Below are 12,039 nucleotides of genomic sequence, written 5' to 3'. Positions count from 1 at the left end.
GTCCTGTACGTAAATGCCAGTAGCTGCCACCATCCAACACAACACCAACCTGTGCTCACCAACATGGTGCACAGAGTTTGAGACATTTAACAAGGGCAGTCTACCCACCAAGTTGGAGCATATGAGGAAAATCTTTCACAAGAACAGCAACTTGGAGAATCAGATAAAACGTGCTCTCCAGCCGTGCAAGAAGAAGAAAGATGACAATCCAAAAGAAGATATAAAGTGTCTAGCGACAACATTAAAATCAAAAATGTTTGGCTCTGTGTGAGACAACCTAGGACTACGGACACCTGGTGTTGGCAGCATCATTTGCAAATGTGGCTTGCAGTATATTGGCCAGACACAGTGGTGTATTTCACAGTGCCGCTCAGAACATGTGAGAAGTGTTCACCTCAGACAAACAGGCAAATCTGCAGTGGCAAAGCACGGTGTGAACGAAGGTCATATGCTTGATTTTGAACAGACAGAGGCATTGTGTCACACGAACAGGTTCTGGAATTCGATCCTCAAAGTGGCAGTGGAGATACTGGTCCATGATGATCTTGTCAGCTGGGACAGCAGTTTCCAACTGAGCTCTGCATGGGGCACAGCACTAGCAAAAATATGTCAAGAATGCTCTGATGTAAAAGCGACAAAGGCAGCGCACGGAATAGACAGGCAGCACCAGGATGCAATGCCAGGACCACCCTCCAACATGCTAAGGGTCTCCTCCTCCACTGTCCGCAATGGTGTCAAAGGATAAACTTTTGACGAAAATAGGTATGAGCAGTTTCCCCATCAGTCACCATAAACAAATGGCTGTATTTAAACAGCAAATTTATTAGGCAGCCAAGATATGGTTTCTGTTCATTATCACTTTTTTCATGGCATTGTAAAAATGTTTTGTATGGAAAATATACTCAAAGAAGTGAATGGAAATGAGCATTTGGCGTCATTGGCTAGGAGACCGCCTTGGTGCAGGTCTTATTACATTTGACGCCACATTGGGCGACCTGCATGCCGGATGGAGATGAAATGATGATGAAGACAACACAACACCCAGTCCCTGAGCGGAGAAAATCTCCAACCCAGCCGGGAATCGAACACAGGACCATACGCCAGCAATCCGTCATGCTGACCACTCAGCTATTGGGGTGGATAAAGAAGTAAAGACTTGTGGTAAGTGATTAGTGTCTTTCCCATGGGCCTGACAACAGAAGAGCATAAAGGATACAGAAAGAGGTGATGTAATATGGTCTGTCCGAATTCACAGTAGTGATTGTGTGTAAAAATAGCAAATTTATGTAATAATTGTGTATAAAGATTGTGTGCAGCAATATTTTCATCCAAAAGTCTCTGCTGGATATGCTTGCAACTATAAAATTTGTGCTATGTTTCAGAAGTCACTGTTGTAAGGTCTATTGAATAAGAACTATTTTGCAGTTGAGAGCTTAAATGAAACTACATTGGTGTGCAAAACCTAAGGACAAAAGTAACTTTTGCATGATGTGGCACTGCCAAGTAACATAGCTTGATACAATGTGGACGATACATGGAAAGAACTGCTACAGTATGGTGCAGAAGGTAACTAAAAGAAATAAGCTGTGAGGCCAACTGAAATAACACTCTTATTCAAAGACAATAGATACATTGAAGTCACCACAATTTATGGTGGTCTCCTTGACATTACAAAAGGTGGAACATTGTTCTTAATCAGGTCTGTGATCACCATGGGCGGCAATGCATGTTCTGCAACGTGCTCTGCTGCTGACCGCAAGGTTGGTAAAGAGGTTTTGGACCCTCCATTTCTCCACCAGCACAGTTAAGAATTGTTGGATGGTTGTTGCTACATCTATAACTACGTCCATACTCTGGAGACCACCGTGAAGTGCGTGACAGACGGTACATTCCATTGTATCAGTTATTAGATTTTCTTCCCAGTCTAATCACTTATGTAGTGCAGGAAGAATGATTGTTTGAATTTCTCTGTGCGTACTGTAATTATTCTGCTCTTGTCCTCATGATCCGTATGTGAACAATATGTAGTATGTTGTAGGATATTCCTAGAGTCAACGTTTAAAGCTGCATCTTGAAAGTTTGATAGTCCATGTGGATGTGCTGGAACACATCTCCCCACCACATCCCACACATGCACAGTGGGATTTAAGACTGGAAAGGGGGGGGGGGGGGTGTTGCAGGCCAGTCCATTCTCCAAATATTCTCTCATTCCAAGAGCTCCTTCACCTGCACCCTTCAATGCATTTGCTCATTTCCATCCATAAAAATGAAATTGGGACCAAATGCACTCCTGAAAAGATGCGCATGGGAAAGGAATATAGTATCACAATCATGTTGACTGGTGAGTGTACCATGTTAAAAGATTTGAAGATCATTATGCCCATGCAACATTATGCCTCCACACCATAACAGCTGGACCACCAAAACAATCAGTTCAACAATATTCCTCATTGCATTAAATGTTCCCGCCTGTCATCATATGACAGTACATCCACTCAGACTGAATCTGCTCTCACTGAGGAGAGCACACGACCGCACTCTTGTTGATCCAGTCCCTACGTTCTTGGTATCATCGCAAATAGTGCTTATGATGGATGGAGGTCAACAGAACACAATGTACTTGACATCAGGCCAAGAGACCACCCCAAAGCAGTCGCCGCTCCACTGTGGAGCGTGAGATTTTGTGCTTGCAGTCTTGTTAGATGTGCTTATGATTACACCCACTGTTTCACATGGATCCCTTCTTGCCTGTTGCACAATGTAGCTCTGATCTGCTGCTGTAGTTGACCATGCTTGGCCACCTCTTCTCCTTTGAGCAGCAGTGCCTGTAGTTCAGAACACTCACCATGCACTTGAAACAGTGCTGTGAACAATAACAAATTCATGGGCTCCACTCATCACACGTCATTCTTTCCCATGTGAAGTTATCCAAATGCCTCTGGGTCGTGTTGTGATGAAGAACACTACCACAGTACACCGTAACTGCTTGCTGATTGACACTCGCAGCCTTCTTCAGTTCCTTCAGCTGCCTCATGTTGTGGGGCCAGCCCCATTTGGTGCTAATCATGCTGAACTCATGCCATGTGCTGTCCAACCTTCTATGCATGACTGGGAGACCTCTGGTAACATGCTGCCACACTTACATTAATTTCCACTGGATATTTCATATGTTATGTTACTTTATCTATCTCATCCTTCAATTTAAACAATGGAAAATCCAGGATGGAATGCAACAATATTATGAAAAGGAAAGTTACTACTCGCCATATAGCGGAGATGCTGAGCCGCAGATAGGCAAAACAAAAACATTGTCACAATATAAGCTTTCGGCCGATAAGGTGACAGACGTGCACGCCCGCTCGCACCCACACCCACACACACACACACACACACACACACACACACACACACACACACACACACACACACACACACACACACGCACGCACGCACGCAAAACTTTACACCCATGATTGCAGCAGCTGATGCCACACTGCCCACTACCCTTCCCACCCCTCCCACAGTGGTATTCTGCCGTCCACCAAATCTACACAATACACTCGTCCATCCCTACACAACCCCTGCTCCCAATCCCTTACTTCATGGCTCATATCCCTGTAACAGACCTAGATGCAAGACCTGTTCCATACATTCTCCCACCACCACGTACTCCAGTCTAGTCACAAACATCACCTATCCCATCAAAGGCAGGGTTACCTGTAAAACCAATCATGCAATCTACAAGCTAAGCTGCAGCCACTGTGCTGCTTTCTATGTGAGCATGACAACCAACAAGCTGTCTGTCTGCATGAATGGCTACTAACAAACAGTGACCAAGAAACAAGTGGACCACCCAGTTGCTGAGCACGCTGCCCAACATGACATCCTTCATTTCAGTGACTGCTTCGTGGCCTGTGCCATATGGATCCTTCCCAATGTCACTAGCTTTTATGAAAGGCGTCTACGTTCCCACAGCCCTCCTGGCCTCAATCTTCATTAGTTATTTTTCTAACCCATCCAGCCCCTTCCCTGTTCTCATTCTAACACACAGACTCATTTCACCAACACACCCTGCCTTTTTACTTCTCTCCTTTTCCACAACCCCCCCCCCCCCCCCCCCCCCCCCCCCCACCTCTCCCCTGCCCTCCATCTACCCTCCCGACTGCACCTAGCTGCCTCACCGTCTCTCCACCTCGTCCTTGCACACTCGCCAGCAGCGCTTCACTCTTCCCCACCTCCTCCCCACCTCAACCTCCTCCTCACTCCCACCCAATTGCCACTCCTATCATTCGCTGCTGCTGTTGGTCGCAGTGTGGCTTGAGCTGCCAGAGGCTGCAGTCGTGTGGGCGGGGTGAGGTGTGTGTGTGTGTGTGTGTGTGTGTGTGTGTGTGTGTGTGTGTGTGTGTGTGTGTGTGTGTGTTTTTGACAAAGGCCATATTGGTCAAAAGCTTATATCGTGACGTCTTTCTGTTGTGGGTGTCTGTTACTCAACATCACTGCTATATGGTGAGTAGTAATCATCCTTAAGTTTTGCAGGTTAGTGTATTTTTGTGCTTATTTGTCTGTTTTCACAGGAATTGTATGTAAAAGTGTGTGTTTTTTTATGCCTTCATGTTCCACTACAACTGCTCTCTAAAGAATGAATGCCTAGTAATTAGAAATATCGTACGTGTAAGCTACTGCTACAGCATTCAGTATATCTTTAAGCTGCAGTCTCCACATACAGATTGTGAAGATAAATTTTTAAATGTACAATTTTTTTGTGATGCTTTTCCAGCTGGAATGGAAGACAGAAGTGTGGAAGAAATTTTGAAAGAGGCAGAAGAAGTTGTCCGTGAGAGCTCTCAGACATTTGAGCAGCTTGCTCATGCATCATCAAGAACTAGCTTCAAGTCTCTCACATCAGACTCTGAGAGTTGTGAAGTTGTGCCTTCAGATATTTCTTCACCATCGAGTCACAGTGCTAGTAAGTCAAGAGAACATTGTAAGAAAGTTTCTCAGATTCCCTCCAGTAAGAATACTTTTAATGAATTTAGACAGCCCTCTGTGATATCTTCAAAATCCTTTATGTCAGATATTTCTTCCTTATCTGAAAGTAATGAAAAAGTTGACAGCAGATTAAAGAAAACTGTTAGTATGCCTTCAGATGTACATTCTTCAGTTTCCCTTGGTCCCACCAAGGTAACTGGATTACCAGACAGATCTGATACTGAAAAGTATGATGCCTTAAAGCGGACCACAGTTTCTTCTAGTTTTGGTACAAGTGAAAAAAACTTACCTGTTACAGCTTTACTACATTATGACAAATTCAATAGCCATGCTGCAGGAGTTAATAAAAGTGAGGATTTTAGGAAAGAAGAGCCTGCAATTACACAAGAAAAATCTCTTATTGACACTGGTCAAAGTGCCACAGGGAAACTGTCACCACAGGGCAAGAAAATCGATAGAAGTGTCAGTTTCCAAAGTATGTCGTCACACCGTGAAAAACCTGGAGCAAAAAAATGGCATAAAAGTAACGAAAAAGACAGTGATAAGCCAAGTGCGAAAAAATCATTTGGTTTTCATCAGAATAGAAATGCTGGCCAGAGTAGTTCAAAATCTGTTGTTTCTTCAGGTGCTAAGCGGAACAGTACTGCAAAATCCAGTGAAAGCAGAGATTCCACTAAAGAGATGAGAGAGGAAAGTATTCACAAGAGCATCACTGTTAGTAGAGTAATGCCACGTGAAAAGGATGTTGATCCATCCGCAGCAGGTTCTAGAGGCAAGCAACTGAAAAGGGACAGCAGCACCAGTAGTGTATCAGATAAAATAAGGCAAATAGTGAATGACGTGGTGCGCACCGAGGTGGAGAGTGCAGTGAGTGAGGTGAATACAAAAGTTCCAGGAAAGGGCAGTGAAAGTAATGCCAGCAATGGAGCCAGCAGCTGGAGAACAGAGTACATCCGTGGACTGGAGAGGAAGTACTTGTCAGATGTCTCAGAAGAGAGTACAATATCACAGCCGTCAGAACAGGACAAGAGGCCTACACAGGGTGCGAAAGTGACAGACGAATCTCTCAGGAAAGAGACACTGATGCTCCTCACGCTAGAGAAACAGCTTCAAGAGGAGAAAGAAAAGTGTCAAAGGCTACAAGGTTAGTGTATGAGTACTTGTGGCATGAATGTGATATCTAAGGGTAAATATGGAAAATCAACTACTTTATTATGTATATTATTTTTTTCTTTTAGCTGAGTTGGCTTCAGGGGAGAAAGAGCACAAGAAACAATTAAGTGCAATGACAAAACAATATGAGAAGGAAGTCCTGGAACTGAAAAAGGAAATATGCGTCCTGCGAGCAAAGGTCAGTTGCAGTTTTTATATATATTTTTAAAATTTTTAAATAACTAATTACATCTTAAGAAACTTCTATTTCAAATTAGCCACAGATTTAGCCTCAGGATTATTATCAAGTCTCATGATATCTATTTGCAATCATTGTAGGATACAGTGATAGTTCATCTCTGTTGGTAACTTGGAGCAACAAATCTGTGATACCCACTTATTAAAATACGCAAAAATAAATATTATTTATCACAAGATGAAGAAATTTATTTTATTTCAATTACAAAAAAACAAAACCTGGAAGCTGGTACTTAAACTTAGTAGCCCTGACAAACATTGTCTCAGGCTCTTGATTGCTGTAGATCTGTATTATGTGATTTAGATCTGTATTATGTGATTAACACTGTTGGTTAAGTAGGGACCCACCCAAATCATTACACTCTGAGTTTCATCTGGAATATCACAACATACTTTTTTGAGACGTAGTTTAATGAAGAAATTCGTCTAAAAGTTTCACATCAGCTCACAGTAATAGATTTCATTCGAAAATCGTCTGTATCATCTGATGAACCAGTCTTCAATTTTTTCTTTCTTTCCAAAGAATTAGTTTGTTTCATTGGATAATCAGTGGACTTGAGATAAGCAGAAGAAAAGGCAGTTATTTATTTGAATGTGAGAGAAATTCTTTCGAAGTTAAACTAGAACACACTAGCTCAAGTCCCAACGAAGCACACAGTTCAGATTTACCACAGACATTTCAAAAAATGACTGCGTATTTATGGATGTCAAAGAAGTAAATTGGAGAAGTTTATACATTTTAAATCATCACAGTAGTAAGTACCATTTCATTTTCCCAGGAAGATCTTAATCACAACGGGAAAGATAATTTTGGATAGGCTACTTATTACACAAAAATTAATGAAAAAGTTTTTAATCTAAAGTCCAAATTTGAAAATAAATAGTGATTAAGAAGGCACACTCTACTTTGGAGATGAAATGCAGAGTGATGGACAGGCACCAGTGTAAAATAAATTATCCCCAAGCAGCCAGCCTGATTTTAGTATTGTGTAGTTGGCATGAATTCTTCAAATGGCTCTGAGCACTATGGGTCTCAACATCTGAGGTCATCAGTCCCCTAGAACGTAGAACTACTGAAACCTAACTAACCTAAGGACATCACACACATCCATGCCCTAGGCAGGATTCGAACCTGCGACCGTAGCGATCGCGCGGTTCCAGACTGAAGCGCCTAGAACCACACGGCCACAGCAGCCGCGATGAATTCTTCGATAAAAGCCACAAGGCATGGGCATTGTCCATTCTCAGCTAGTGCCCTATATCTAAGTACATCAAAGTTGATGGGATGTTATACACTAACCTTTCTTTTGTTCTTTAAGTGTGATGTATTTATATGTCAGGTATGACAGAGATACCTAAAATAGTATTTAAAGCCTCAGTGTACTGCTATAAAATACGCATAATGTGGTCCCTCTTTTCTAGGTTTAAGTTATTTTACATGTTTTAATTCTTGTTTCCTTTCTTATGAGTAAGAAATTACATGTACAAAGAGGCAAAATGTTTGAGATAGTAAATTAACAGAGCACAGAACAATAATAACCAGAAACATGGTGCAGACTTTATCATAACAGTTTTTGTAAAAGTATAAATGTGATGAAACAACGTAAAATCATCCATTCTTCATATGATTACAATTGAGATTGCTATTCTTATGGTTCAGTGCTAATTCATATGAGTGTGTTCAAATTGAAAATGTGACATAAAAGCAAAGTATTTGTGAGAGTCATGTGCATTATTTAGATGTCCTGAGCCATGTTTCATTTTCAAATAATTAGTAAAAATGCCAGTCAGCATTATAATAATTGAAGCTCTCATGAAAGGAATCTTTGACTGTCTTCACAGACAACCAGTGAGCCAATTTTTATCTGCAAAACAATATCTGCATCTTTTCCAGATTAAATTATAGGAGTCTGATAATTTCTCTACAAGTAACACAAATGATTATTCATTTCATAATTTCAAAGAATTCCCATAAGCCAAGGTTACTCAAACTTTGGCTTGGAGTTGACTTATTACGAATAAAAGATAATAGCTTCCATAATTCAATGTACAAAAATACAGAGTGAAAGCATTTATTCGTATTCAGACTTGAGAAATATTTTTTAATCCATTGAGTTTTAATTTGGCTGGAGGACATAATTTATTGTAAAAAAGTTTTGTGCTTCACACAGGAAACCGATATAATTACATAAAATACCTACAGTCTCGCACCAAGTGGAATATTTAAGAAGTGATAGAGAAGTGTATTTTATTTTAATTTAGCTTTGAGCTGATGAATTTTACAAGTATTTGTTTTGTAGTTGATAGGAAAAGCAATGCTCTCTATGTAGTGAATGATTTTTAACAAAAAACAGTCCCAGATTTCCATTCATATAGCTTTTTTTGTGATTAATACTGTTTGTGGGAATTACACTAATGGTTATTATTATACTGAATTAATCTAGAGATCAAGCCATTATGAAGCACTCTCTGATCACATTTATTTGTACATACATCTAATATAGTGGTACATATCAGACAACTACTGCATTCTATGAGAATTTCTCTTTATTTTACTAGAAAGATTGACATTGTAATAAGGCAACTTGAACTGCTTACAGATATCAGGGATGGAGGCTGCAGCTCCTGCTACCAACTCTGAGCAGAGTGTGCAGAGAGCAGATGTGAGGGTGGCATTGATGGAGGAGGAAATGCAGCGCCAGGAGCAAATAATCGTCAACTACCAGCGCGACAATGAGCGCCTCTGCCAGGAGCTCAAGCAGCTGCAGGTCTGTCTGTGTGACCGCATCACATTCTCATTTCTTTCTATCATTATGTTTCTTACACTCTCTTATCTCCAGCTGCAACTTTGGTGAGCAGTCAGCAGCTATAGTGTCACGTTTATTGCTATGTCTCAGCATAAGATAAATGGCATGACTGGTAATAGTTGTTGCCACAGAATTTCAAGAGGTGGTGTATATTACACTAAAGCAATAGCTCTCCTTGCACATATAATATTGCAATGTGTAGACACTGTTATTTGAGGTGGTGCACAGGTTATCACTTGTCTGAAACAGGAATCTCACCATGTGTGCAGTCACATAAATCAACTATCTTTATTGTATACGTCTGCGTTCCATGTAGGACAGGCTCGTACAGTGTACAACCAGTACTATGACTTTTGGAAGTTTGGTGTCAGGTTTTATGTTGTAACTTGCAGGTAGGGCATTTTAACAAAGACAATTGGTCATGTAAGAAGACAGTAATTGTCAGTTGCACTATAGGCTAAACACTTTGCACCAAGATTTGAAAGTTGTAAAATCCAACAATGTTCAATGGCTAGTTGACCCTTGAAGTTGTTTCACCACGTTTCTACACTGACTGAGCAAGACGACGGGCCATGGTGCGGATTCCGGCCCATGTTTCAATCCCAACAGGCCTGATATTGTCTGCTGGCAGGACAAAACCGTGTGTCCCTGTATCTGGCAGCTCCACTGTGTAGGCATACTTAGCACCTGCTACACCTTTGGCCCAGTCATCGGAACTTCCTGTGAACATTCAAAAAAAGTAATGTATTTATTAAGACATTACTTGAACACTTTTGACAAGAACAGAGGCTGTGAATAAAAATTGAAGTGACACACTGTACTTTCAACTGTAGGAATTAAATGTGATGTGAATAATTTATTTGTAATTAGCAGGAAATCTGCATCAATGAAACACTGTGGAATATGTCTTCTCATATTTAAAAGAAAAAAATGGAAATAATAGTATATCGAATTATTGTAAAGCGGCAACATAAAAAACATATCGAGTATGATTTTTCGTTTATAGGTGTTAAACAGTAAGAAATTGTTGGGCGACTTCATTTTATCAAAATTATCTTCCTCCCCAGTTTTTTTCTGAAATGTAATAAGGTTTTTCGCATCTAAAAGAACCTCATCTTTGAAAAAGATAAAAAAAAAAAAATGCTGTGATTTTGATTCTGCATTAAAGTTTAAGTCCATCTACAAAATTTTGGAGGAACCAATTGTTGGACCGCACAATGGTAGATGTGTTCTGTTACCAACAAGACTTGTCACTGATCTCTGTTGGATTCGAATCAGTATTTGTGTGTTCTGCCTCACTGTGCTTTCAGCAAAGCAGCAGAAATGTGGTGATAGTATATCCCAATCAGTAACTCTCAAGAGAATGCAAACAGGTAACTTAACTTCCACATTGATGTCTCTTCACCAGCTTAATCCAGAAACTTGGTAGGCAACAGTGAACTTGTCCTGCATGCAACCCTCCTCTAAATATCCAGGTCATATAATACCATCCAGAGAATTCAATTGGAAACAGTTAAAGAAGAACAAGCTTTGAAGTCTAACAATGGAAAATCCGGGATAGAATAATGAAAAATGTTATGAAAAGGACAGATTACTAATCACAATGTAGTGGAGATGTTGAGTCACAGACAGGCACAACAGAAAGACTACTAAACACGTAAGCTTTTGACCAGAATGCCTTCTGAAATAGACAACACACACACACACACACACACACACACACACACACACACACCACTGTCTCTGGCTGCTGAGACCAGACAGACTGGCCTCAACAGCCAGAGACAGTGGTCTTGTGTGTGTGTGTGTGTGTGTGTGTGTGTGTGTGTGCTTTAGAAGAAAGCCTTCTGGACAAAAGCTCAAGTGTGTAGTAGTCTTTTTGTTGTACCTGTCTGTAATTCAGCATCTCTGCTACATATTGAGTAGGAAGGTATCCTTTTCACAATATTGTCAAACTTTACTAGCATGTGGCATGCGGCATAGAGCACTTAGTGCATCACTAACATTTCATCTTTCTCCTCTTTCATTCGTAAATGGTGTTTGAGAATAATGGCTATCAGTAAGCCTCTGCACTCAGATTTCTCTGATTTTACAATTATGGTCTTCTTATGAGATGCATTTGGCAGAAAGTAAAACATTCCACAACCTTTCTTGGATGTATGTTCATGCAACCTTTTCATAAAGTACAATGAATTTCAAGTAGCATAAAGCAATGGAGTTAGATGACTATCTGCATAATGCTCTCACATTTACGTAACAAATATGTCATTAAACACACTGCTTTTCTTCGGACTACCACATCCTCCACCTCTACTTCATCATCATCATCATCATCATCATCTTAGTTTTCTTCCAGTGAAAAACAGCCTGTTATCCACCCTTCCTACCATTAGTTTTATCTGGTCGGTCATCCACTTCAATTCTCTCCTCGACATTTTATATTTGTGACTTTTCAAATGATTGTGTGTCATCATTTATTTAAACAATAACTGATATTTTCATCTGTTTTGCTATGATTTTCTGGCACTGATGTTCTCTATGTGCAGTTCTAATGTTTTCCATCAAATCATTCAAATATGTTAGTAACAGTAATGGCCCTATAACACTCCTTAGGGGAATGCCTGAAGTTGCTTTCATATCTGATGATTTCTTCTCATTAAAAGTGATGTATTCCTAATTCATATAGAAGGGATATTTTGTCATGAGCTGGACAAATTTTGGCAGTTCACATAATAAACAGTTGATAGTGAATTTCTTATAGACCAGGATGTTTGCCATTAAAATGATCTGTAGATCTGTCACTCATGGAAAAATTCCTGTAGTAGTTGGTGTT

The 12,039-nt window shown here is 40.3% G+C and overlaps 2 protein-coding genes across 2 annotated transcripts in view; both read left to right on the top strand.

The window, feature by feature from the left end:
- LOC126456472 (uncharacterized) overlaps positions 1-5,303 on the top strand; it is a 58,981-nt gene extending 53,678 nt beyond the window's left edge. Inside the window, exons 4-5 of the mRNA XM_050092222.1 lie at positions 4,778-5,216; positions 5,288-5,303. Coding sequence (XP_049948179.1) covers positions 4,778-5,216; positions 5,288-5,303 — 455 coding nt within the window. The remainder of the gene's footprint in view (positions 1-4,777; positions 5,217-5,287) is intronic.
- LOC126458177 (centrosomal protein of 162 kDa-like) overlaps positions 5,197-12,039 on the top strand; it is a 168,488-nt gene continuing 161,645 nt past the window's right edge. Inside the window, exons 1-3 of the mRNA XM_050095047.1 lie at positions 5,197-6,133; positions 6,228-6,340; positions 9,000-9,167. Coding sequence (XP_049951004.1) covers positions 5,467-6,133; positions 6,228-6,340; positions 9,000-9,167 — 948 coding nt within the window. The 5' untranslated portion in view covers positions 5,197-5,466. The remainder of the gene's footprint in view (positions 6,134-6,227; positions 6,341-8,999; positions 9,168-12,039) is intronic.

Source organism: Schistocerca serialis, chromosome 2 (genome assembly GCF_023864345.2).
Source record: "Schistocerca serialis cubense isolate TAMUIC-IGC-003099 chromosome 2, iqSchSeri2.2, whole genome shotgun sequence".
Lineage (NCBI taxonomy): Eukaryota > Metazoa > Arthropoda > Insecta > Orthoptera > Acrididae > Schistocerca > Schistocerca serialis.
Note: the sequence above shows the minus strand (reverse complement) of the source record. Positions and strands in the feature narration are given on the sequence as shown.